The 27,659-nt window shown below is 43.1% G+C and overlaps 2 protein-coding genes across 8 annotated transcripts in view; both read right to left on the reverse strand.

Annotated features, from left to right (window-relative positions):
- Nucleotides 1–16,157, reverse strand: part of ipo8 (importin 8) — a 67,094-nt gene extending 50,937 nt beyond the window's left edge. Inside the window, exons 1-17 of one of the 5 annotated variants that reach the window (XM_046071871.1) lie at nucleotides 15,756–16,156; nucleotides 14,331–14,412; nucleotides 12,933–13,089; nucleotides 12,480–12,638; nucleotides 11,690–11,846; nucleotides 10,470–10,559; nucleotides 9,486–9,580; nucleotides 8,829–8,913; nucleotides 8,179–8,313; nucleotides 7,071–7,170; nucleotides 6,308–6,384; nucleotides 2,702–2,818; nucleotides 2,487–2,576; nucleotides 957–1,122; nucleotides 561–721; nucleotides 240–365; nucleotides 34–100 (exon numbers count right to left, since the gene is read on the reverse strand). In XM_046071871.1, coding sequence (XP_045927827.1) covers nucleotides 34–100; nucleotides 240–365; nucleotides 561–721; nucleotides 957–1,122; nucleotides 2,487–2,576; nucleotides 2,702–2,818; nucleotides 6,308–6,384; nucleotides 7,071–7,170; nucleotides 8,179–8,313; nucleotides 8,829–8,913; nucleotides 9,486–9,580; nucleotides 10,470–10,559; nucleotides 11,690–11,846; nucleotides 12,480–12,638; nucleotides 12,933–13,089; nucleotides 14,331–14,412; nucleotides 15,756–15,839 — 1,948 coding nt within the window. In that variant the 5' untranslated portion in view covers nucleotides 15,840–16,156. Of the gene's footprint in view, nucleotides 1–24; nucleotides 101–239; nucleotides 366–560; nucleotides 722–956; nucleotides 1,123–2,486; nucleotides 2,577–2,701; nucleotides 2,819–6,307; nucleotides 6,385–7,070; nucleotides 7,171–8,178; nucleotides 8,314–8,828; nucleotides 8,914–9,485; nucleotides 9,581–10,469; nucleotides 10,560–11,689; nucleotides 11,847–12,479; nucleotides 12,639–12,932; nucleotides 13,090–13,203; nucleotides 13,371–14,330; nucleotides 14,413–15,755 lie in introns of those variants that run through there. The other 4 variants (XM_046071869.1, XM_046071870.1, XM_046071872.1 and 1 more) reach the window with 4 other exon arrangements.
- A 3,358-nt stretch (nucleotides 16,158–19,515) lies between these two features.
- Nucleotides 19,516–27,659, reverse strand: part of caprin2 (caprin family member 2) — a 34,659-nt gene continuing 26,515 nt past the window's right edge. For 2 of the 3 annotated variants that reach the window (XM_046072244.1, XM_046072243.1), the window contains exons 17-21: nucleotides 25,801–25,945; nucleotides 25,529–25,705; nucleotides 23,653–23,714; nucleotides 23,148–23,202; nucleotides 19,516–20,749 (exon numbers count right to left, since the gene is read on the reverse strand). In XM_046072244.1, coding sequence (XP_045928200.1) covers nucleotides 20,178–20,749; nucleotides 23,148–23,202; nucleotides 23,653–23,714; nucleotides 25,529–25,705; nucleotides 25,801–25,945 — 1,011 coding nt within the window. In that variant the 3' untranslated portion in view covers nucleotides 19,516–20,177. The remainder of the gene's footprint in view (nucleotides 20,750–23,147; nucleotides 23,203–23,652; nucleotides 23,715–25,528; nucleotides 25,706–25,800; nucleotides 25,946–27,659) is intronic. The other variant, XM_046072245.1, reaches the window with a different exon arrangement.

Consider the following 27,659-nt stretch of genomic DNA (forward strand, 5'->3'; position numbering starts at 1 on the left):
CCTGGCCTGCCCGCGCACACACACCTGCCATACCTATGATGGGCTTCTGCAAGACCAGGCCAATCACTTGCAAACAGATTCCCTCCAGCTGCTGAGTGATCTGAGAGATAGAATGAAAATATATAGTATCAAATATCACATTACAATACTGTGACAGCATGTTTTTATATATATATATGCGTGTGTGTGTGTGTGTGTGTGTGTGTGTGTGTGTGTGTGTGTGTGTGTGTGTGTGTGACCTCCTTGTGGTCCTCCATGACAGTGAGGATGGTGTCGATGGTACTGAGGATGCCCAGGGCCATGACAGTCTTGTCCTCATTCTCCTCATACTCCTCACTCTGCAGGACCCTGGTGAAGATCTCCGCCTGCCACACCCCCGACAACACACACACACACACACACACACGCAGGATAACAGTACATTATATCTTCTGACTGAGACATCAAGACACCGAGGTAGAATATCACAGAGCTCCTGCAAATGAAGACTATTTAGGGCTTTGTCATACATGACAATATTTATTTTTAGAATACAAGAAATGTGCATGTTATGTTCCTACCAGGTTCTGCGTCATGTCCACAGCAATGGTGGCCACCTCCTGGTTGTACTCGCAGATCATTTTCTGAATGACGTTGGTCAGGTCATCGTTCTCTGTCTCTTTCACCACATGCAGCAGCTCCTGCATGACCGGCCGGATGTACGGCCTGATGTACAGCTTGGCTACACATATTTTTTTTTTTTTTTTTTTTTTTTTTTTATACACAGAGCATGTGTGTGTAAAATCCTCCGTCTTTTCACAGTATTTCATGTTCATATTTTGAAGGTTTTTCATTAGCATTAGCCCTCATATTCTTTTTATATCTCATATACTCTTTTGGAATCATTTAACCAGTTTTCTACTCAGAATCGTACAGCAACTTCAAATCATTGTTAACATCCACATTCCTCCACAAACCTTGTTCCTGGTTGCTGACCAGCGTCTGCAGAGCGATCGCAGCTTCCACCTTGACGGGCATCTCTTTGTCTTCGATCAGATCCTGTTTGACCAACTCGACAGCGTTCCTCAGCACCAGCTCATCGTGGAAACGCAGTGGGCTGAAGCAGTGGAGCACCCAGCACGACTGCCAAAACACAGCAGAGAAGCACAAATTAATGCAAAACCAAGACATTTTTCATCTAAGTGCCTCCACAGTGTTTTTACACCCCTGAAACCACTACAGCAAGTGTCCCCTGCTGCTGTCAGTGACACCCCACCAGGTGTCAGTGTGGATTACAGTTGTTTTGTAGTTCAGACTGAATGGACCAACCAACCAACAGGAATGTAGGGAGGAGAGCCAGAGGAAAAGAAATAAATAAAAAGAAATAACAGACAAAGCAACAAAACGACACATGCAAATTCAACAAAATGCTCCATGTTGACAATTATTTCACGCACAGTAGATGCAGGTTAACCAAGCGGTGCACCAAGGGCTCATGGTGGTGCTCAAGAGCACCCTCACTGGACGTTTGGCATTACGTTTAACAGTAACTATTAAACCTCGGCCCTCTGAACCCCCTTCTCTGATCAGGAAAAAAGCTGTAAATGCGTCGGAATGTGATAAAATCTACCTGAGCACATCTAGAAGTAGTCTGGCTCGCATTGTGTTCAGATCTAAGGTAGCTGTAAACACAATCCACAACCTACAACATTCTGGCATCCACACACAGCATAACATTATAGCCTACAGATGGTTTTAGCTAACATAAAATCCAGCAAGACAGAGGGTTGAAAGAGCACACCTCTAATGACTGATAATGAGTTTATTCTGTGTCATGACAGCACCGAAAGATGCGTTATTCAACAGAACTGCTTGAAAAATGACATACTGCAAGATAACTGTGTGTGCGACATGTGCGTTGCGCTCATCTGTGCAGCTGATCTGCTGTTAACAAGGCATATCATTTAACTAGTGACAGACGGTTTCCTACAACACACCGGGACAAACTCACACCATATTTTTATACAAGGAAAGGAATAACTTCATGTGTTACATTCACCAAATTTACAAGAGGGGACAAATAATTAAGAAATTGCCGTAGACAGCGTTTCCAGTTTATAAAGTTTCCCCTAACAAAATTACTCACAAAACAATGTGATTTTTTTAAAGGGAGTCTGGGGCAGATTTGTTGCCACCTCAAATAACTCACGCGGACGTTTTGCTCTGGAGGACAGAGATCCGATCTCAATGAGGAGAACAAGAAAGCATCAAAAATACCAGGTGTAAACACAAAGGCAAGATCAGATTGTTCATTATCTGGATGACTTTCCAGATACAGATCAGGTTTTAACTGCAGGTGTAAATGGGGAATTTTTTAATTAATGTCCATTTTGTCACTTTTACTAACAATTCAGAGGTCAGACTTTTAACTGTGGTTCTATAAAATTAAAGTGATGTAAAGTATTTATACCCACTGCACAGTAGTGAAACTGCGAAGAGTCACTCACCCTGGCTCGCAGGTAACCCATAGGGGAGTTGAGCAGAGGGAAGACATAGTTTTGCAGCATCAGCTCCATCTGCTCCCTGTACATCCGCTTCTGTAAGATGATACATGCATACACACAGCACAGCCCAGAGAGAATTAAAACACCACAGCAGCATTACACTTTAAAGGCTCTTTCTGATGTGTTTTACAGGAAAAGAAAAGTCCCTGTGGATGTACCTTCAGTAAGAGTTCAGCCAGAGCTCCGATGCAATGTAGTGCTCCGTCCTTCCTGCGGGGGTCAGCAGAGGGGTCCATCAGTATCTGGTGGCAGAACTCCATCATCTGCGGAAGAACCTGCCAAGAGGACAGGACAGAATTTATGTGTAGAAAAGATTTATGCAGAAATTAAAGCTGTTGTACTGTTTGGCTGAATGCCTTCAAAAGATAAAGACCTGAACTGCAGGGACAGCAAAAGCACTCAGAAACATAAAGTTTCATTGCCGCAATGGAGTCCCACATTATAAAACGCAGCTCCGTTACTTGCGGCTGGAGTCCAGATGCTGGGGGGGAGCACCCTCTCTGTGACAGAGTACAACATGAGGAGGGCTTCACCAGGAACGCTGCAGGCCCAGATGGTATCTGGGCGAATACGGTCCCGTGCTAATCAGCTAGCTCCAGTGTTCACCACAATATTCAACCTCTCCCTGGCCATGTCCGTGCTATTGTCTCTGCACTACCGACCTCACCTCAGCGATCATGATATGCTCGGTCAAGGAGTATATCTGCTCCTTCCTCCTTCGTACCATGGACCCGCTGCAGTTTGCATGCCGGCCAAACAGATCCACAGATGATGTTGCCTCCCAGGTTCTGCACACCACTCTCTCTCATCTTCACAGCCAGAAGGGGGGGGGCACGTGAGACTGCTGTTCGTCGATTTCAGTTCAGCTTTTAAAACTGATTGAACTGGGACTGAACACCCCCTTGTGCCGGATCTTGGACTTCCAGACTGCCAGGCCCAATGTGGTCAAGGTGGGTAGCCATACCTCAAACTCCCTCACCCTGAGCACTGCCCCCCCAGTCCCCTGCTGTACTCCCTGTACACATGACTGTGTGGCTGACACAGTGGAGGTGGGCCAGATCTCCGACAGTGATGAGAAGGCCTACTTGGAGGAAGAGGCTGACCGGTCACTCCTGCTCATGAATGTCTCCAAAGCTGATTGTGGAGAAGACAACAACAGAGGACGTACACTCCACTGAGATTTAATAGGACTACTGTGGAGAGAGTGAGCAATTTCATATACCTGGGATCCACATGACAGAGGGTCTGACATGGACAACAGACACTCTGCTGAGAAATGCAAGGCAGCACGTATACCCACTCACGCTGCTGAGGAAAGCGTTAGGAGTTCTGAGGAGTCTCTGTGAGGATCCTTCAGTCCATCTACTCTGGAGCTGTACAGAGCATCCTGCCTGGTTTGGCAACAGCTCCACTTCCTGCAGGACACATCACTAGGTGCAGAACCAGAGCCTATAGCATCATGAAGGATCCTCACCACCTGCTGTTAGCCTCCTGTGATAAGCTTGGCAGAGAGCATTCAATGGGTTCAGTGTTTCCCATTAATTAACAAGGCTATGGTGACCCACCACAGTCTGTTTTGTTCCGCCATAGTTTCAAAATGAACCGAAAATATGTTAACATTAAAGACTTAGAATGTTGTGTTTGGCGCCGCTGCTCGCACGCTCACATACTTTGACATCCGACTCGAGAACAACATTCATTTGAGGTAATTACGGTAACATTAACTAAGTATTTTAACAGCGTGTTTCCACTGTCTTTCATTTGTTAGAACGAGATCATGCTAGAAGCTAAATTTGGAGTGCACACGTATTAGAGCTTTTATGGTACAGCTGCACACTACTGCTGGAAACAGATGTGAGCCAGCTCTTCCAGAGGCAGAAGATCAGGAAGGCTCCTGGCCCAGACGGTGTGTCTCCATCCTGCCTGAAAATCTGTGCAGACCAGCTGGCCCCCATCTTGACACAGATCTTCAACAGATCACTGGAGCTGTGTGAAGTTCCCTCCTGCTTCAAACGCTCCACAATCATCCCGGTCCCCAAAAAACCCTCCATCTCTGGATTAAATGACTACAGGCCTGTCGCCCTGATATCTGTAGTCATGAAGTCCTTTGAAAGACTGGTGTTGGCCCACCTGAAGGACATTACAGGCCCCCTGCTGGACCCCCTGCAGTTTGCCTACAGGGCTAACAGGTCAGTGGATGATGCTGTTAACTTGGGACTGCATCACATCCTGCAACACCTCGACTCTCCAGGGACATATGCTAGGATCCTGTTCGTGGACTCGGCGTTCAACACCATCATCCCGGACATCCTCAGCACCAAACTCACCCAGCTCACTGTGCCAGCCTCCACCTGTCTGTGGATCACAGACTTCCTGAGTGACAGGAGTCAGCAGGTGAGGCTGGGAAACATCACATCCAGCACCCGGACTATCAGCACTGGCGCCCCCCAGGGGTGTGTGCTCTCCCCACTGCTCTTCTCCCTCTACACCAACAACTGCACCTCAAGAGATCCATCTGTCAAACTTGCTGATGACACGTCATCTGCCTCATCCAGGACGGTGATGAGTCAGCCTACAGATGGCTCTCAGCTGGCTCTCTGGTGCGGCCATAACATCCTGGAGCTTAACACGCTCAAAACTGTGGAGATGATTGTGGACTTCAGGAGGAGACCCCCCACTCTGCCCCAATCACCATACTCAACAGCCCTTTGTCTGCTGTGGAATCCTTCAGGTTTGTGGGTTCCACTATATCCCAGGACCTTAAGTGGGAGTCCAACACTGACACCATCATCAAGAAGGCCCAGCAGAGGATGTACTTCCTGCGTCAGCTCAGAAAGCTCAACCTGCCTAAGGAGCTGCTGATCCAGTTCTACACAGCCATCATCCAGTCTGTTCTCTGCACCTCCAACACTGTCTGGTTTGGATCTGCCACCAAAAAGGACAGGAGCAGACTTCAACGGACAGTCAGGACTGCAGAAAAGATCATCGGTGCCAACCAGCCCTCCATTCAGGACTTATACATTTATACTGCAGATCCATCTCACCCCGGACACAACTTGTTCCAGCTCCTCCCCTCTGGTACGCGCTACAGAGCACTGTACGCCAAAACCAACAGACTCAAGAACAGTTTCTTCCCACAAGCCATCACTCTGATGAACAGCTGATTTCTGACTCACAGTGTCAGGAAAAATTCTTGTGCAATAACCCAGTAACTCTGTCTCTAATCAGCCACCTGTTTACTGGCTAACACTTATTATTTATTCATCATTCTCTATTTCAGAGCTGTTCATACTGTTCATATTATATGTGTTCTCTCGACTGTAGTCTGTGTCCGACTTTATTATTGTATTATTGTATGAGTAAGCACATCGTGAACAATGTACAATCCAGAGTCAAATTCCTCATATGTGCACAAATACCTGGCAAATAAAGCTGATTCTGATTTTGAGTGTCGTTTGCAGACAGAGAAGCCAAAAGAGAAACTGTATGGAGCTGAGGTGTGTGAAATTTCACCTTTCACATTATACAGAGTCATTTGATCCATTGTTAATATAAAAAATACTGATTAGTGCAGCTTGAATTTAAAATATAGAGGAATAAGCATGGAAAGTGAAGAAGATTGGCGTCAAAAGCCAAAAAACCCACCAGTAACCTCAGTCATCAGACCAATGTGGTAGAGTAAAAGTATAAAGTCCATATAAGGTGCTGTAGTTGAATAAATGTACTCAGCTCCTCTGCATCATTTCTAAAATATTCCGGCTCACCTCTTTCCTCTTGCGGGCAGCTTTACACAGGAGGCTCTGGGCAGCAGTGGCTGGTAGGGCGTGGTCATCATAGAGGTCTGCAACAGAGACAAAACCCACACTGACTTATACAAAAATGGAATCAAAAAACATGTTCAGAAACATGGCGGACATCCTTCATCCACCAGCCAATACAACGGCAATTGTGCAGCTGAAAGGTCACTACAAGGTTTACTTCATAAACAAAAGCCCATTCACTTTCTGTAAGTTTTCCTGTACTCTAATCCTTTATTGCACATAATAGAACATATCTGCAACCAAATGCCATGAATCAGACAGTCATCATCAAAAGTAGTACGCCAGATCTGGCTGTCAGCTTGCTGAGTGATTTCCAGTGTCAAATGTGAAGTTTGAGTAATCAAGTATAATATCACACTGGAGTGTTTATTTCTTTTTTTAACCTTTATTTATTCAGGGGAGCTTCACTGAGAGGAAGCCTCTCTTTTTCCAGGAAGCCCTGATCTCATTCACACTCTTACACATTCACACCTGGAAGCTGCCCAGTACAACCGCAGCCTGGTCTGCTGACCACTAAGCAGCTAAGGTTATGGGCCTTGCTCAAGGGCACCTCAATGGTTGTAAATGAGGGAGGGCAAGCACTGCTTGGTTTACTTTCCACAACCAGATTTTATCCTGCCGGTCCGGGGATTGAACCGGCGGCATCCCGGTCACAAGCTCGCTTCTCTAAACTTTGGGCCACCTCTGCCAAAGTTTGAGTACTCACTGAACTTCATGCGTATGTACTCATAGGGGTCTTCCTGCCAGAGCTTCTCATCCTCTTCTTTGTAACACATGAGAGGGAAGATGACCTCCTGGCATATGACCTGTAGGAGATGAAGGTGCTCAAAAGGAGGGATATGACAGTGGCTTAAAATAAAAATTAATACAAGGAGAGCAGTGTAACACACAATAGAACAGCTGTTTAGAGAGGATACTGATGGATTTTGTTTTCTCAGTAAGAGCAGTGTCCTCTCTGTCCTGATCTCACTGAAAGCAAACTCAACAGGGCACTGTTAATAAGCCCAAACATCATCAAAACACACATTTTAACCATGTAATATGAACTCATATGGTTTTGCTAAACAAGGAACTAAAAGTCCCCTTTGCACAATCCTGTTTGCGTTTCCACCACATAAGAAGAACTGAGAAGATTAGCCAAATTAGACCACTAACAGATTAATTAATGACAATTCTCACACACACAGGCCGATGCTCTTCTTAGAACTTAACAGTAGCCGAAGTATGTAAACAGTGTGAAGTGCCATAACAGCATAAACCTTTTTCTATTTTTTCAATTCAATAGAAATGTTCATGTTACAGCTCTTCCAAACTGTTCACATACTGTTAATACTCCTACTGTTGAGTACTTCTGATGTTGTAAACTATCATAGTTGAGATACACTTGAGACAGCTGCACTACTCTCTTTATAATGCTCCAGTCACACCATGCTCACTCCACCTTACAGAAAGAGATCAGCTCTGTCTCGTCTAGCGTCATTTACGGTGTTGTATGGTGTCTTGTCAGGTAAGTGGAATTAATGTGACTTTGTTTTCAGCACCTCGGAGTGTGAGAGATGGCATTTTGTTCATTTGTATACTTGGTATGTGGATGAAGGACAGTAAACCAGCTTGAAACTATTTACTGTGGCGTGACTCTGTGACTGTGGTTCTTTCGGTGAAAATGCAGGTTAAGATCCTGATTTCATGATCAAAAGGTTCTTGGTCCCGTGGGAAAGTTCTTGCAGTGGAAACACGCCAACAGTGGATAAACCCTGACCTGATGAGAGGGAACTGACACAACCTGAACCAGAAGGAATTCGAACCTGTCCTACCTGCATGTGTGGCTTCATCTGTTTCCAGGTCAGTGAGTGAGACAGGCCCTGGTTGAGGTAGTTGAGGCACTGCTGCAGGACGCGAGGAGTAATGTACTGCTTCTGTCGGTGCTGGTCCACCACCTTCAGCAGGACCTGGACAGAAAACAGCCCACAGAGGGACAGCAGTGAAACCAAAACAGCAACAGTAACCAAGAAAGTCAAGACCAGGGTCGGCAACCTGTGACACAAGTACCAGCATGGGAAAGCAAATCCATTTTCAGTGGCACACGAGAAAACATTTACTATACTACAACACTGACACATGTCAGTACTTTGTAATAATGTGAATTAAGTTAAATAAATTAGTTTATTAATAAAACAGATTTAACCAGCTTGATGTGTTAATGTTGCTATGACGATATGTAGAATTTGCATTGACACAAAATGCATGCTGGGTTGTACACGTCCAGCAAACTGCTGCACTAACAAATGCATGGATGTGTTATGTAGCTGTGGACGAAGCGTGGACATCAATGACGTCTCACATCTCACAACTGTTGACAGCTGTCAACAGTCCTTTCAGAGCTAAACGTATCACCACACAGAGCAAACCCCCACACCAGAAATAGAAAAGCCAGTATCTTCAGGTCTCAGTGAAATTTCTTTACCTGCTGTATGCCAACAGCATAGGTCTTCAGGAAAAAGTCTGCAAACTCGTAGTACTCCTTTGTCACATTGCCAGGGCTTCCATACCTGTAATTCAGACCAGAAGCATGTGAATGGTAAATGGTTTGTACTTCAATAGCACCTTTCTAGTCTTCTGACCACTCAAAGCACTACCTCACATTCACCATTCACACACATTCTTACACTGATGGCAGAGGCTAAGGTGTCAGCACTGCTCCATCAGTTATCATTTTGTTAAGATTCAAAGGTCCAGAAATCATCTTAAGTAACTCTTTGGTTCTTTTCTTCTCCCAGCTAAAGTGGTTTTCACTTTACCAGAGCGGTCTCTGAAGCATGACATCCACTTATGAATGTATTTAAAAGCCTATATTTGACGATGATGATGATGCATTTAAAAAAAGAGTCAAGTATCAAAAGTTGGCATTGAATCATCTGCTGCTCATCAGAAATAGAAATTAACATTCATACACTTTCAACTTGGGGTTCAGTATCCTAACTGGAGGAGAACCGGAGGACCGAACCGCCAATTTTCTGATTAGAGGCAACCCACTCTACCTCCGAGGCCACAGCACTTAGTAATGTCCCTATGCTAATTACAAATCTACTTTCTGGTGATGCGAGAGCAGCTCTGGACTCACCGCTCAAACAGTCTGGTGATGATGCGTAGAGCCCACTTCTTACACTTCCACCAGGCCAGCTCAGGACGGTCGTCCTCATCAACCTCCAACGTCTCCTAACACACACACACAAACAGACTTTATGTTCAGTTTTTGGAGCTTGTAAATCCAGCAGAAGAACAGAACATCCAGCCAGACTTCACTTAGACAATCACTGATTCCAAAGTACACACATAATGTGATTACGCAGAGTCGCACAAACAAACAGAACACCCTGCCACATGTCTATATCATATCACGTTGTATGTGACAGTATGGACAGCGTCTCTCCAAGCAATGGATCTTTTTCTTATTTTAATACCATATGGAAGTTTCTTGTTATAACAACATACCAACTGTTTTACCAGTTCAGACAGGATTTTAGACCATTTAAGAGCAATCACACCTAAAAAAAAATGTGTGTGTGTAAGATGATTTCTTAGTAAATGATGAAGTGATAAAGAATAAAACAGGCTGGACATTATTTTGAAGCCTTTAGAGCAGTGGTTCTCAAACTTTTTCACTTCAAGAGTTTGTCCCAGGTTCCCCCACCTGATAGGATTTTTGCTTTTTGAGGTTTTATTACAGAAGGTGAATGAAACACATGACCAGTATTGTCATATGTTCTGTCACTGTGTTACTTTAATTATAGTGAAAATAAATGTTACTCCCTGCTGACCCTAACAAATCTATCTCTTTCCTCATAATCCATGTATGTTATTTTCAGTTCTCCATCCATGGGCCGGATGAAACATTCAGTAAGAGCACCTCCACTACCCAAAATGATATTTCTTTCTACTGGTTTGTTTTAACAGTTCCTCATGAAAACTTCATTTATTGAAATAGCTTCTGTAAAGAACATTTATTAACACACTGTGGCAGCTGATATATTTGTTCACTGTAATTCATTGACAGGTACAAAGGAATTGTGCATTTTAATTGTGTGTGTGTGTGTATGTGTCTTACAGCTGGGACGTCTCTGTCCATTATGGCTCGGAGGATTTCCATCCACTGAGTCATCACTGTGTTGTTGATCAGCTGGAGAGGCAGCGAGTACTGCAGGACAGCAATGAGGTTAATGCTATAATCATCATCATCATTATCATCATTACCACAGTGACACTAACACACAAGACTTTTACAGAAATGGTTTGTCATGAGTGTGCTACAGAGAGCTGTGCCTGGCGAAGAGCAGTAGAGTGGTGCGTGTGCTGAGTCAATTCAAATCAGCTTTATTGGCATGAACGTATAACAGTATTGCTAAAGCTACATATAAATTACAGAAGAACAATTAATTTCATACGTTTCTTTAAATAAGTAAATAAAACAGTAAAAGTTTTGCTTGTGCGTGTTAATAAAATAAATAAATAATAAAAATTTAAAACCACAGAGTCAGTTGACAACATCAAGGAGAAAAGCATTCCCCGTTCTCTCACAGGCTACACTACTGGTGGATTTTTACAACTGTTTTGCCGTTGAAGTCTTAATTAATGGCCATCATGAGCAAGAGGGATGTTCACCTTTACGTCTGAGAGTGAATTCCACAATACATTTTCTTATGAGTTTCATGCTTTCTTAAGAGTAATCTGCTGGCTATTCATAATGTCCCTGATGAAGGCAACAAGATGAAATGGTCTGGCATATAAAGTTGTCCTTAATACCGCAAGTGTTACTAGGGTTTTGACTGTTAAAGTTTATTTTTTGACAGTTTCGCTAATTTAAGAATCTCTTCAGCATCTTCAAACTGGCTCATTCACAGTGTTTCCTGGTAACTAAACTCATTTTATGTTCTCTGTGTATAAGAGATGATAATTAAGTGATACATTAGCTATCTTAAAACCTACCTTTTGTCTCCCCCTTCTAACAGTGAGAGTAATTAGACAATTCTGACGTATAGACTCTGAGCTGCCACCTTCATCACTGCTGGTTGGCATAAAAAACATCACTACCGGTTCACCAGTCTGGGAACATCGCCACACACACCAGATTTAAAAACTTCAGGATACTGTGATTACAGAGAGATTTACCTGGCGGTGTTGTGGAGATTTAGTTCGGTTGACATTCAATATGCTGTTTAAAGCAACCATTTTAATTTGACTTGAGTCTGAGATGTTTCCAAACACACTGCCCTGCAGTCACTGTTCCTGGCTTTTATCATGTGTTCACACACAGACACAAACACACACCTGTACAAGGGCGTGGAAGATCTTGAGGATCTGTTTCTGGATGAGGACAGAGAAGATGGTAGCGTCAGCCAGGAGCTGGCTGATTAGCTGCTGAATCCGCGGCAGGAAGATCTGCATGGCAGCCAGTAAAGGCTCCCTCTCATCTGCCTTCCTGTACCTGAAGTGCACATACACACACACACACACACACACACATACACACACACACACACACACACACACACTATAACTAGCACCAAGATAGTACTATACTACTCAATCTACTATTAATACACAGTAGAACTATTTCTTGACTAACATTAGCATCTCAGCCGTCCTCCAAGTAGTTATTTGCAGTCCAACACCAGCTGACACATAAAGTTAGTGAGCTCAGGTTCAGGTCTCTGTAGAGACAAGCTGTGACAAGACTCTGGAGAGCTGTAATTTTTTAGCTCCCCCCTCCTTCCAGTCTTTATGCTAAGCTAGGCTAAACATGTCCTGATTCCATCTCTAGACAGACGTGAGATTGATATCTTCCAGGTAGAAAAAAAATAAGCATGTTTCCCAAAATGTTGAACTATTCCTTTAGTGCTTAAGTTATTTTGGCATTACAAGTTCTGATGTAATCTTTTAGGAACTACTTTAGACCTGGGTCCCGTTTCCCATGAGCTTCCAAGCCATGATAAGAAGACCTTAGACCATACTTACAATGGGACTAAGATAATGTGCAGTCGTGGTGTAAGGGCTAATAGCTCCTCAGGGACGTTCAGAGCGGTAAGGTGGAACCGAGGAACATGAAAAAGTTACTCACTCGTATGTTTTGACCAGCTGGTAGAGAGCCAGCAGGCTGCCGTACCAGCTGCCGCTGTTTTGAGACTGCAGGTACATGCCGAGCTTGTCCACTATGGCGGTCCAGCGGCCGGGGAAGTCGTGCTTGATGATGGCTCGCAGACACATGGTCAGCTGAGCGCTACAGAGAGTGCAAAATCAGTCAGTTACCAAGGCTATTCATTCACTGTGTCCCTACAGAAAATATTCAGGAGAAGTTAAAAAAACTTTACTTAGAGGCAAAGTGTTTAGTTTAGATTTTGAAATACAGAGACAGTCTGCAAGTTCTAATGATGCTTGTCTAAAGAGAGAAACAGGCTGATGCATTACAGAAAGTGAATAACTTTGTCTAAACAGGGACAGTAAAAACTGAGTTGCAACAATTACAGATGTCCTTAATGACAGGGTATTGTGTGTTCGTTTTCACTCTATGTACCGTATGGACTCTGGACAACGGATGATGCCCTCCACTATGTGGTCTCTGATCTGCTGCCGGTCATTCTCATGGATGTTGAATGGAAAGACAACCTCACCCAGAGACGGCTCCCTGTCCTGCCAGTACTGACTCACCATGTTCTTCAAGTAGATGGCCGCTACACACACACACACAGTCAGGGAGTCAGAGAAGCATACCCCCAGACATATACTTTAATGAGGTTACAGCATATGATGTCGTTGATGTTTGAAAATTTGAACATGAAACATACCTCGTCTACTTTAAACAGACCTATTTGGACACCATTAAGCAGGAAAGTAAAGAAAGTGTCCAACCTCTGTAAAAAGGCTTAATTCAGCATTTCATGATATTACACTATACAGACTAGAAAATAAACTAAATCTTTAAATCCATGTCTGCGTTACTTGATCCAGTTCTGCATTCCGAAGCAGAGTGTGAGCTAGTCCCTTGGTTTGTTGACATTCATAAGTAAACATAAGGAACAAAATAATAGTACACATGATGTATGAGTGTCAAAAAAACATCAGATTGAGCTTGTTAAACAACTTATTATGAACAGGACCAATGAGAATTTGAAAATTAATATGAAACACTCTGGCCTTAAGTATCACACTCTGTAACTGGATATAGGACTTCCTCATAAACAGACCCAGTTCAGATTGGTGGACACACCTCCTCCACTCTAGAGCTCAACACCGGAGCCCCCCAGGGCTGTGTGCTCAGCCCCCTCCTGTTCACGCTGTACACCCACGACTGCATCAACTCTGTTGTGAAGTTTGTTTCTTAAGAAGGCCATTTTTTTTTTTTTTATATATATAAACAGAGGAGCAGTAGAAAGCATCCTGACTGAAAACATCACTAACTGGCATGGGATGTGCACGGCTCAGGACCAGAGGGCTCTGCAGCAGAAGATCATTGGTACCCATCTCCCGAGCATCAGTGATATCAGTGAGGTGAGGTGAGGAGCCTTCAGAGCCCAAAGGATACTAAACGACAGCACCCACCCAGCCACAGCCTGTTCACCCTGCTGCCTTCTGGGAAGAGGTGTAGAAGTTATCAGACTTTGAAGCTCAAATTCATCCTCAGCCCTGCTCCACTGAAAATAGTTTATTTCTGTCAACTATTGTATAATTGATTTTATATTAATGTATGTTTTCTGCATTGTAGCAGAAGGGAGTTACAAATTTCACTTTACAACCTGTTGTATTGTGACAAATAAACCTACCTTCTATGGTACAGTTACCTCGGTTAAAATTGTGGGAGTATTATTTTACAACTATTGAATCGAGATGGAAACTGTACAGTATTAAAACATAATGACCTAAAAGAGAGAGCAGTGAGACACAGTATTGTTTGATGGACTGTTGAGAGTCTCACCTGCCTGGCGAACAGGAAACTCCACCTGCTCCGACACAATGATCTGAAGCAGGGTCGGGGCGAAGTTGATGATCTTGTAGGACTGAAACACACAGAGCAGACTCAGTGGGATATTTTCCATTTTTTCCATCCATGCATGATGTATGACAAAATGAACATTTATATTTCATATTTGAACATTCAAAATCATCTTATGTGTCCTCAAGATATTTTTAGATGGAAGACCTAAAAGTGTAAATAACAGACAATATGCATCTAAAGGCTCAGACACTTGGATAATGTTATCATGTACACAGAGATATGATTTACCAGGTTTCTCATGGTACATGCCAAATATGAAACCAGGGTAGGATTCAAAACTGGGATTCTTGATCACATGCAAACATATGCACCATGTGAATGTTGATAATTTACAGCGGGGTTGAATAACTGCCACAGATCAAATGGTCTCAAGCTTACATATATTTACTGATCTTACAGATGTGGACAGAGGTGATGCTCTCTGGATTTGGAAATCTAAAGTGTACTTTACATTTTAGAATGTAAAAGGTACACTTGGTGTTTGTTAAAGAAATATGCCTGTTTTTTTCTTTTTTCGGTGCCATTACATTAGAACATTTTCAAGCCAAGACTAATAAAGAAACAGTACATACATGAATAAATAACAACTAATCCAAATATTTTCCACCCTGCTGACTTATGGACTGGAGAAGGCTCATAGTAAACTGCTTTTAGCCAATCATGTAGAAAGATTTGGATCAGTATCAAAATCATAACAGTACAACTGAATGATGCAGACATGGAAGAAATATCCAAATTGATGAGTATGGATTTAAAAACCAAACTGCTATGTGAGGTTAGCTTCCTGTGAGTAGACAGACACCTTAGAGATAAATGTATTCAGATTATTTTCTACCTCTTCACTGACATGTCCACTCTGCCAGGACCAACGTATGGTTCAGTAAAGCAGACACATTTTTATCAATCACTAATGTTTTTATTTAGCCTGAGCTGGTGTTATTATATTTATCGGTTCCATAATCCGCCTGTAGCAGAGCTCTGTGAAGTGTTTCAGAGCTGGCATAAGTTAGTGTGGGGCCGGTGCCGCAGCTCCGGACGGCCCGTGACGGCTGTCAGGTCGGACTCCTATTGTTCTTCGCGCAGCCGCCGGAGTCCGTGCACGGAACCGTTAAGTCAAACTGCTGATCAGGGGCCTGATATAAACTCCCAAACCAGGGCTCGAGAACCACCAGGCCGAAGCCGAGCCAGATCACCAAAACACGACATGCCCTCCTCTACATACACCGGCATCATTTCGGGGCCAAACGGTCCTTGATTTACCCCCCCAAACACACACACACACACACACACACACTCCCTCGACAAAAACAAACAAAACCCAACAAACTACTTTAGCTCACCCACCTGATTGAGCTCAGTCTCCGCCGCTATCCTCAGATTAGGGTCAATAGTCCCTTTCAGAGCCTGGATTATCCGGTTTGGATCCATAACGTAATGTGTTTAATTCCGCGGGTCCTTCTGTGTTATTAGTGTCACATACGGTACAGCGTTAGCTTCCGTTTCTGGCTTATATTCAGTCAAGCGTTCTGGGTCTGCACTCAGCGGCCACAATAGGGACAATGTTCCGAGAGTTACACACGCAACTTCCGGCCCCTGCATTCAAAATAAAAAGCTCATCGGCGGGAGCCTCAGTAGGAATGCGTTTGGAGAAGCGGCGGCGCGTTCACTCTGAAGGCAGCGCGGCTTTCCTTCTGTCCCACTCTGACTAACGTTAGCTTGACGAAAAACAGTGGCCCTGCCCCGTTTTACCGGCAACCAACTGTCGGTGGACGTAAAGCAGAGCAAACATACAATTTACGGGTTTCCTCCTCTTCTTCGTCGACACAGTGGTCGGTGCTGTTGCTGCCACCCTGAGTGCTGGTGGAACAACTTCCCTGAAAATGGATTTCATTTAATGGGCGGAATTAAATTTGTACTAAATGTGACTATAAAAAATCGATAAATTACCTGTAAAGTTATTTTCATAAACAAGCTCTGTTGGCCTGGAACTAAATTTACAAGCATCATTTTTCACCAAATAATTACTACATTATGCCAAAGGAATATAAAGTGGTTTTTGATGCCTTTGATGCCAAGGAGTGTGCTGCAACTTCTTAGAGGTTCAGCTATTGAGGTCTCAAGGATCAAACCAATACAATATTAGTATATTCCTTGGAGAAACTGACATTACTAAAAATAAATGTTCAAATAAATATATCAGGAACTACATACAAGGTATACTTCTTCACTTTATGGAGAAATAAATTGGCAGAAAACTGTGGACAAATTCTGTCTTAACAACAAAGTAAAAGAGGTTTCCTTTAAGACATTACATTGTATGTATTGGTAAAAAATACGTTTGTATATTGAGTATTCTTGCACTTCCTGTCAATTACGTGAAGAATCAATTTGTCATTTGTTTTATCAATGTATATATATACTGTAGATTTTTTTGGTTAGATGTTGAACTTTATATAAAAAGGAAAACTGGTCAAACATTTCAACTTCAGGAAAAAGACATTCTTATATGTTTTGAAAGAAATTATTATTGGGAAATTTCCACATCCGCAAGAAAAAATGGACCGACTCCAAACCACACTTTGGACACTTTGTCCAAGAACTGCATCAGTATAGCAAGATTAAAAACATTAGGAACAAGAAGACAAACTAGACCAATTATATTTTGAATCCACTTTCCTCTTTTTATTTCTTATGTTATGACTTCTTTTATTTGTATTAATTTATTTTCTCTTTTATACATGTACCCCTGATTGTTTTGTGTTTATAATTTCAATAAATCTCTGAGAAAAAAACAACAGATCAAAAAACCCCCAGAGTGCTGGCACTATTTTTAAGACTAGCAAGGAGTGTTCTCCCGGTGCATGTACAGTACATGCAGGAGCAACTGACCCCATGGAGACCAGAGCTCCAAGTGGTCAGCAGGCTCTTTTCATTAGCCTACTGTACAAATATGTGCTGTTTGGCTTTTAGGATATCTGGATTGGAGAACAAAAACAGTATTATATCAAAAATGTTTTTATTATCTCAGCAAAATTTCATATTCAGAAAAGTTAGTTCTTACAGCAAACCTTTAAAGTATTATGAATAAAATGCAACAATACATACAAACTATTCAACTTTTCAAACCCCAAAGCCTTAATGACTCTTGATATTTTTAAATTTCTTAACTGCATGAACTGCTTATTTTTATTTTACCACTTAACCACCTGGTACTTATATAACAGGCCTATGTATGTTGTTATCTGTCATTATACTTGGTTTGCAGTAAAGAATACTAAAAAAAAAAGTGTTTAGCATTAAATGAAGATCTTATGAAATGAATACTCATATGGACACAGCAAAATGTATATGACCATGAAATTGTGAAATACTCAAACTCAGCTCACCTATATAAAATGTTCTTCATCCTGATTCTTTTCACAAAAATAGATTTTGTTGCAGATTATTTTTATTTAATTGCAGTAGTTTATTTTAAAATGCCACTTTTCATCAGAAAGGCCTTGTCTGCAATGAAATGACTGGCTCGGTTCCATTTGCCTTGATTCTTGAATTTGAACTGAACTTGAAGTGTCCACTCTATTTCACCAGCATCTCATGGTCTTCATCAGGGGGATGGAGTGGACTCAGTTGTCACCTCATGGCTTTAATGTGTGAAACCTGTCACATGGTGACAGATGGTAATTCACAGTAATACACTTAGTGGCCACCTTATTAGGTACACCTGTACAATCAATGTCATTCAGTACAACAGCTCTGCTATACAAGTCTACCTTTTCTTTTTTACAAACCAGAAAGGTGTAAAGTATATGTTCATAGTTAAAGGTGGTGGTGTACAACATGACTTTATATTGAGGTGTTAATGTTTGTCCTTATTTACATAGATGAGTGCAGAATGTTAGAAACACTTCTGCATGTAATGCAGTCAATTACACCATGATCATCAACTTTGACCTTAATTTGGTAATTGATTTAATACCTCTATGAAAGGGTCAAAAAAACTGCATCATAAAAGTAGATTTTGATTTACTGAATTGGTCCAGTCCAATGGGATGCCTCTGGTGGTTCCAGACGATGTAGGAGGATTTGAATTAGACTTCTAGAAACTGTTGACTTGTGCAAACCAATTTTTGCCATCTCTAGCGATAACACATCGAGTGTTTCAACTTTTCACCACATTGATTGTAATGTAAGAGTTACTCCTGTCCAATACTAGTAAGGATTTTTAGCGTGCACTGGGAATATACACAGTTTAATCATTTTAAACAGCATGGCAATGTCAGTCCACTTCCAAGTGACAAATTTTGGATTAATTGCCTTAAAATTGATACCCAGAGGTTGAATCCTTCTGGCATTGGAGATCCTGACTCATTTGCACTACCAAGTCAAAGTTTGTAATACCAGCAGCATGTTGCCATTTTTAGCTCCAAATGAAATGGCTCCACAAGTATTAGACTGGTAACCATGAAATTGTCCATTTACAGGTGTTCTGAATGTGAGAAGTTGTTTAAAACCTTTAGTGACTCCAGGAGCTGCGTGAAGTCTGATAAATGTCCAAGTGATGTCAATTGAGTCAGCATCAGTTGGTGAAGACTACAAATTTGAAAATTAAAGAAATCAATTTGTGTAGAGAAAGTAGTGAGCTTACCAAAGCTAATGTAGCATGCTGCTTATCGCCGCTACAGGCTACGTTAGCCGCTACTAGCATGACAATTTTTATATAAAATCAATTCATAACAGAAGTTACAAGTGTGTGCATGTTCCAGTCTCTGTATTAGGATGTGATGTATCAAATGCAGCACAGAGGACCAACACAGCAAGTACAGAGACAAATCTTGTCTGATGAAGGTCATTTGCAATTACCACCAGTACTGTGTGCTATGATGCACTCTAAAATTCTCAGGTGTCGTGAGCATGACCATTTTATGGAAGTGTGATGCTAAGCAAGTGGAGTACTCTTAATATGGTATGTTAGCACGCAGACATACCATTTAGCTCAAAGCACTGCTGTGCCCAAGTACAGCCTGCAGAGCAACTAGCATCACTGTAGTCAGAATCCATCTGATATTGTAAAGGCATAACAAAAATCAAGATGAAGCACCCAAACTTCACTGCTCGTGTTTTATTTAGGCACATCAAGGGACCACTTCCATCTCTCCAAAGTAGTCCATTAGTGCAACAATTTGGTTTTAAGTGTTCAACACCATACCCACCACCAACACAATCTTTCCTTCATCTTCACAGTCATACACCACAAGGTGAGACTGAATGCATAGTAGTCCGGGATCAAGCAGAGTGCTGACAGTCAATTATGATTCATCCGATAAATCAGCCAGTCATTCACGAGCTGTTTGACATCTGGTCAGTCATCCAAAGCCATTCAGAAAACAAGGCACAAATTCATAACACTGCTTTAAAGAGTTCTCACTGAAATCAGTGACCTGCGGGCTGAACAGGTGATTCACTACAGGATGACGTATCAAGGCCCAGTTGTACTAGTATCAGTCACAGGGAGCACCACCATCATGAACTACATATTCATGGGGAATTAAGCACGTTTGGTGTATGTCAAGCAGTCACAATCCTCATTTCTAATGTAGATTGTGGCCGAGTACAGATCATACCATTTGGCCACCAATACACCTTACATTATGAGTAGACTTTATGGTGGGGGGGAAAAAAAAAAGCAATGGCATGCAGCCTAACAATAGTGAAATTTCAGTTTAATCACCATTTACTACAAAGCAAACAGTCCACACAGAAGGTGGTTCAGTCCTGGTACAGCAGGAAGCCCGAGAAGGTGCTGTACTTCCAGGTGCTGCCATAGATGGCACCACGATGTAGCCGGAGCCACACCTGATCTCCTTGGAAGAGAGGTAGGATGGCGTGGTTGCTGGCCGTCTCATGATCTGGGGCTCCGTCGTTGGCATATGCTGACACCATCACCTCCTCGTTACGCATGAGATTAATGTAGAGTGGCACGTTGATAGCAAGCTTCAGAATGTGGAAGATGAATACGTAGGTTCCATTGACGGGGCAGGTGAAGCGGCCGATGTGGGTGTCATACATCTCCCCCAGGTTGCTGTGCAGCTGGTCAAACACGATGGGCTGGTCCAGGTTGCCCGGGGCGAAGTTGGCGGTGCGAGAGGCAGTGAAAGCAATCCGTAACGGCTGGGAGAGTGGGTAGAGTTGCATAGGAAGCAGGGTGGTGTGATGGTGGCCGTGTGGAGTGAGAGGGACCTCCACGGTGGAGACCGACAGAGAATCACCATGACCCGAGTCCACAAGTGTAAACGCTCCCTCCCGATCTGGGCTGCTCACCTGAGAAGAGTCGCTCCAGGCTGTTGCAGAGTTGAGATGAAAACAGGTTACAAAATAACAGGGTGCAATAAGCAGTAGCAAAGTACATTACCCTCTTGATGTTGGACTAACGTTGTGATCAGTGTGACAGTCAAACTGAACAGTAAGCCTCATTTGAAGCTCACTAACAAATGAGCGTAGTGTGTCGGACGCCTGCAGCTGTTCATGTTGCTTTCTGTGGAAATGTAGTTCTAACATTACTACAGCGCAGTGGCTAGTTATGGACAGCCATTCTGCTCCGCACCGCTGTGTGCGCGCGTTGCTGCGGTATGTAAATTGACTTGATAGACATGCCCTGAAGGTCAAACTACAAGGAGTTTGGCATGTTGTTGACTAGCACCCAGCAGCTAGCTTGCGCCGACCATAAAGCTGCTGTTAACGGCTCGCTGTGCAGTGAGGTGACAGACACTTTTACTCTGCTATATGGCACCAAATTACTTCATCTAAACAGAATTGAAGAAATAATGCAAGTACTACATTGAGTCTCCATAGAGTTTATGGACAGCAGTGTTGGGAGTAACTAGTTACATTTGTTAATCCATAGTTGTAATCTGAGTTACTGAGAAAAATAAGTGAAATTAGTTACTAATCAAAATGATGCCAATCACAAAACTGATTACATGTTTCCCATGGGGCTTTCATGTTGTATATGCCTGAATCGTGCAACCCAGTACATTGGTGAGATGTATGACATTTTCAGTTCAGGAACACTGACTGATGACAACCTACATCAGGGAGATATCCGTTCCTTACCCAGGAGGCAGTGCAAGTTCTGGTGCAGGGTCTTGTCATCTTGCTCTTTGTGTGCCTGCATGTGCCATCCAACAGCTCATCCAGAATGCAACCTACCCAAGTTCTCCCACACGACACTGCTCCTGCTACCTGTGGCTGCTTAAATCCAATTCAAGACCCTGGAACTTGCTGTGAAGCTCAGGCCCATCCTGCATCTAGGACACAAACCAAACACCTCTGCCTGTCCACTACGTTCTTTTATGACTCCCTCACTATGAGGAAGGCCCAGCTACCACTCAAAATTTTGACCATCTGTGACCTGTCCCATCCACATTGTTGAATGCAGTTATTTTAGTTTACTTTGGATGAGAGCGTCAGCTAGATAAATGTAGATAGGTACCCATGTAATGATGGCATGCAAAGCACCACTCTACTCATGAAAGACCATCTATTCTCCCCCAGCTACCAAGGCTGGGTATTGAAATTTAACAGATATGCTTTGAAAGAATTCATTCGTTATGCTCCATAAGAAACCAAAAGCAGTTTCAATTAACCAGACCGATAAGTAGGGCTGATAATAGTATGAAAGTTCTAATACCTATCCCTTCCAGCTCCTGTCTGTAAAAGGGGCTAATGAAATCAATCACTTTGAATGAACCAGTCACTGGCTTTCTCAGTTGCCTGTAACAGCCTCTATGCTGCTTTTTATGCAAATAAAAATTGGGCCAAATTGTCTGCAAAATCCATTGCATTACATAGGCTGTGACATTTACATTCATTCAGCTGACGCTTTTATCCAAAGCGACTTACAATTGCTATACATGTCAGGTCGCACACCTCTGGAGCAACTAGGGGTTAAGTGTCTTGCTCAGGGACACAATGGAGGATGTCTAACAGTGGGGAAGCATCTTATCTATGCACCAGGTAAACTGACATTACTGCATAGCATGTGAAATATATTGTAATTTTGTGCTAAAGTTGGCTTAAGTTCGATATCTTGGTTTGCCAGTTAACGTCGACCAGTCACTAATGTTATCCATTGCAATACACTATTGCTTGCTTGGCTTGCCCCATTACTTCACCAATTAACATGATCCATATTACCATCCTGTGTACCACCGGATTATGGAAAAGCGTTGATTTAGTCTGCAAGAAATGATTTATTGGTACAAAGCAAATGTGGAATGATTTGTTTACTAGTCTATAGTGATGCAAGGCAAGGGCAGCTAGCTATTTTAGATTTGACGTTTTAATATACTAAGGTACACAGCTTCATCGTCTCAGGGGGTCATTTCCCCCCTGCTGCAACATCAAATCAAAGTTTTTCCTTTCTTGAAGCAGTAACTTGTTCATTTTCATGTATTTCTAACAGCTTTGTGTCATTGCAGATTGACAAGGTGGAATACATTCACACTTTCATGGAGCACTGCCAGAACTTCTTTGGAATGCATCCTTCTGCTCATGTTTCCAAATCTTTCAATTACTAGATTAACAAAGCCCTTTTAGGACAAGTCATGAACTTGAGGGGGTACAAATGACCCCTTGGTGGTTCTACAGATAAGGAAGAACTTAAGCAGGTGTTGGCAGCAAAAGCTCTGAGGAATAGATTACTGTTTGGAACTTCAGAGTTAGAGCTTGTGTTCTTACCGCTTGAGTTTTGCCTTCCTCCCCCACGTCTGTAGCTGTGCTGGTATCCAGAGTCCTGAGAAAACACCAGAAGGACAATAAACATTTGCAGACAGAGCAGCAAGTCAGCACTGGACTTAACACAAGTCTGTAAAAGCATACCGATTTCTGGCTTGTGCCTATATTTGCTAGCAGCATTTGCGACTTTAGGGACGTTGTTGCATCACACTCCTGATTCTAGCAATTGAGTCCAGTGCACTATAGGAACTGTGACAAACCATGAAAATGAGACATTGGTGGTGAGAAGATGTTGGTGTAGTGCCCACAGTCAGTATATGAGGTCACATGACACCTGATGTCCTGGCTGTCTGTGTGACTGGATGTTTTGACATTCACCGCTAGTCTCTTATTTGTAATCGAACCCATTAAAAAAACCCCACAAGAAATAAATTGTATATACACACTAATCCCAATACTCCAAGTCCCAGAGCCAACAAGGCCACTAAGTATACATTGATTTACTTACTCTAGCAGCATAGAGGAGAGGGCCAGAGTCCCTGAAATTAGTCTGGGGGATGTAGGATGCTCCTGGAGAGTAGAAATCAGTGTTTAGTTTCAGAATGATTCATTTCAGCCAAAGCTTTAGCCAGGATGTGACAAGACTATAGATGGGTATTGCTACGCTATACCTTTATGGTGTCGACCGAAATAGCCCAGTATTAAGTAGAATCGAAGTCTCCAGTCAAACAAATACTTCAAAATCGATACTTTGTATTTTTTTCTTTTTATTATTGGCTGCAATCTGGCTACAAACACCTTTTCGCCCCTTAGGAGCCTGCGTGATTTTAACAACCGCTCACCTTCGGCTGTAGTCTCAGGCATGTTCGTCACTGTTGCAAGTTTATCACCACAGGCTCTGCTTTCCATTGGTTTCATCTTCTGGTATTATTTGACACTTCTCTGTACATTTTTATTTGCTTTTCACATCACTTGTCACCGATCGATCGCTGTGTTCCATCACATCAATTAAATGCTTGTGGCGCAGCAGCGATCAGCTGATTTTCCTCACGGACCCTCCGGCTGCAGCTGCTTCAGGTGTAGTTTGATTGGCTGGATGTGCAGCCTGTTTTCCTCAGTTTGCTTCTTTAAACTTTTTAGTGTAGTTAATTGACTTGTTTAAACAGACTCCTTACTTGTTTTATAGACTACCGTTTTTGGAGGTTTGCAACTCACCACTAAAGGAAAAAGAACTCTGGAGTACTGAAGTATTGGTATCACTTTTTGGTACTAGTATCAAAATTTTAAAAGATACCCAACCCTAGACAAGATTACCCTAAAACACCTGATCCTGAACAGACAGCACAGCAGTGCTTTGAGCTAAATGGTATGTAAATGCTCCGTACTTGTATAGTGCCTTTCTAGTCTTTTCGACCACTTAGCTTTTACACTACATCTGCATTCACCAGTCATACACATTCATACACTGAGCCTAAGTGCTCAAACGGAAACACTGGCGGAACAGTAACTTGCCCAAGGACACTTCGACACGCAACCAGGGGGAGCCGGGGATTGAACCGCCGGTTCCGATTAACGGCCAACCCGCTCTACCTCCTGAGCCACAGCCGCCCCAATCTTGCCCAATGGCCTGAACGTATGGACTTCTTGACCTTTTTGCTGTAAGGGTTGGAGATAACCAAAAAGGTATCGTCTGACCCCGACAGGAGATATTCACCTATGTCGTTCCAGGATATAGTGTTGACACAGCCATCGTGTACATTCAGAGTCCCTTCAAGTTTAAGTCTCTGGACAAACTCTCTTCTGCCTGTCTGTCATGCACATGATGCCTCCCTTGAACTCGCTAGATAGTTGGTCCTGATGGTGTTTAGCTCGTTGTATCCAATTAAGCGTTTTACATCCCAAACCAGGTTGCCAGAGCAGGACATTGTGACCATATGTTTTTTGATTAACAATAACATTGAATCCGAGCTAACCCGTTCCTGTTGATGTCGCCTTTTATGACGGGTTTGCCATCGACATCAGTCCCTGAGTGTCCGGACGGCGCTGCCGTTAGCGAGCTGAGGCGCTCAACGGCCGCATAGCTGGAGGTGAAAGACCCGCTCCTGTCCAGTCTCCGCTGTCCTCCGGAGTTTACACTGACCGTAACCCTGCTCTCTGCGCTGCTAACTATCTCAATATGTCTGCGTGCTAACATACCATATTAAGAGTACTCCACTTGCTTAGCATCACACTCCCATAAAATGGTCATGCTCACGACACCTGAGAATTTTAGAGTGCATCATAGCACAGACAGTACTGGTGGTAATTGCAAATGACCATCAAAAGGAGGAGAAATGCAGGAGTGGTGAAAACCCAAAAAGGAAAGGAGAGTTGAGGATAGATACCTCGATGCCAACCAGAAGAGCGAAAGGTTTGTGCCAGTCCCTTTCCGCCACGTGCCATACCTCTCGCAGATCCTCTGGTGTAGTACGACTGGCTGGGTCGACCAACGCTTCCACCCGACTGGCCAGGGGACAGGAAGATCTGTCCAGCATTACTCACCGTGTAACCTGACTGGTACACTAGAGAGATGATGCAGCATGAAATGGGTCTGACAGTTGGCCATTCAGCCCTTGTGGGTTGAGAGTTTAAGAACACAAAAGGTTGCTCAACATACCTGGCTGTAGTTCGTCATCTGAGGGCGCAAACTCAGGTGGTGTTTGGGTACTGGCAGTGCTGTACCTGGGCTCAGCGAAAACTGACGAATCTGGTTTATAGTTCAACTCCCCGTTCTGAGGCAAGGAGCCATTCACCTTGAAGATCTAAAGTGAGATGAAAATGGACACCACAGAAGCTGAAAGTGTACAAGCCCATTCTGTTCTAGAAAAAGACGATTCAGATTGTATCTAGATCTAGTTAAGCCAGACTGTAGTTCTGGAAACATCTGGAAACAGAATCATCTTGATTTCATTATGTTTCTGTGCTCACATTTTATTTTTTCCGTTTTGTGCAACTACCACTGTAGCATTTTAAAGTATGCACTTCAATAACTTGTCTTACTTGATGAGCACAGGGAAATCAACTGGTTGAAGAGTGTCATGTCAGAACTGTAGTAAAAACCTACGCTGTCCCAATTGAAAGCATTTGCACAGAAATTTTCTGGCCATCAGAGCCAGAACCCAACATACCATGCATCTTGGCTGATCAGACAGCCATGTAGCCAGGGAAAACCAAAACTGATGCAATCAGGTACATAAGTTACATAAATGTGGCTGAACATAAATGATAAGTGCATTCAGTTACATCTGGAGTTTGTGGATAGGAGACCTTTAAAGTGACAGACTGTGGCACAAATGGCTACTGTGTTCTTGAGCGGATTCATGGCAGACCATGGTCTGCAGTCACGCAAAATGCCATTGAGAAGCCAATATGCAAGTTCACAATCTAACAAAACGACCAGCAAGCTACGCCTGGAGAGCCCATTTCTACCTGTATTAACAGTCAATTTATTTCTGATAAGGAAAAACACTAATACTAATGATGCTTTCTCATTAAAAAAGGAAAATAACCAGAGCCCATACAGCAGAATGCTTCAGAGGCTCCCTAGGACAGCTATGATGTATAGGGAAAGGGGTTATGTGACCAAGTGGGGAAGCCAGGCTAGCAAGCTCCTCCACTGGCTCTGATGAACTGACCATGACCCTTGCTTTTCCGTGTTGCTTCCCTTGACCTGGGATGCACAAATCCAACCGCAAGAAATACCACTTTATAACACCAAGTGAATGTATCCAGATCTTATGTAGTACCAGATGTGAATGGGGTTCAAGAGAGGGGGGACTATTTTGTACCTTAATAGCACAGAACTTACTGACTGGATGTTCTGAAACTGTGCCGACGTGAGAGTTCGCCTAGTTGGAGGTGTAGAGAAAGTCTGTTCCTGAGGGGGGGTGGAGGTGCCAGATGCCACTGTAGTACAGGGGGACTGCTTCCCGGACTCCGTTACCGGTGTCTGTGGAACAAGGACACAATATTCTGACACTTGACATCAGCTTCACTGCTTTGTCTGTTGACATGGCCAAGAATTCTCATTTACCTGAGGACGGCTCTTCTCCTCCAGACTGACAGAGTTGGTTGACTCCCTACGGTACAGTGGCGGTGAAGGAAACCTTTTTTCAGTCAAATGCAGTGGCTCCTGCAGAGACAAGATTACATTTAACCACAGGGTTCATCATATGGTGCATCTCAGGCAATGTGCAGCTTCTTACATGAGATCGGTCTTTTGAGGAAAGCTCCAGGTCACAGATCTCCAGGCACTGATCTCCATTTGTTAGACTGGCTTTGCGCTCTGTAAGCCTGGTAGGTAGGGGGGTGGACTGAGTGGGGAATGAGGATGAAGTGATGACAGGTCCAAGTGATTTCAATGCAAGTCACAACTGACTTATCACATAAGAGAATGACCACTTACATGCATTGCTTTGGGCAGGACAGCAACTGGGCTTCTCAAGTCTGAGCCGGTTAGTTGTGGGAAAAAAAAAA

Source organism: Micropterus dolomieu, linkage group LG16, assembly GCF_021292245.1.
Source record: "Micropterus dolomieu isolate WLL.071019.BEF.003 ecotype Adirondacks linkage group LG16, ASM2129224v1, whole genome shotgun sequence".
Lineage (NCBI taxonomy): Eukaryota > Metazoa > Chordata > Actinopteri > Centrarchiformes > Centrarchidae > Micropterus > Micropterus dolomieu.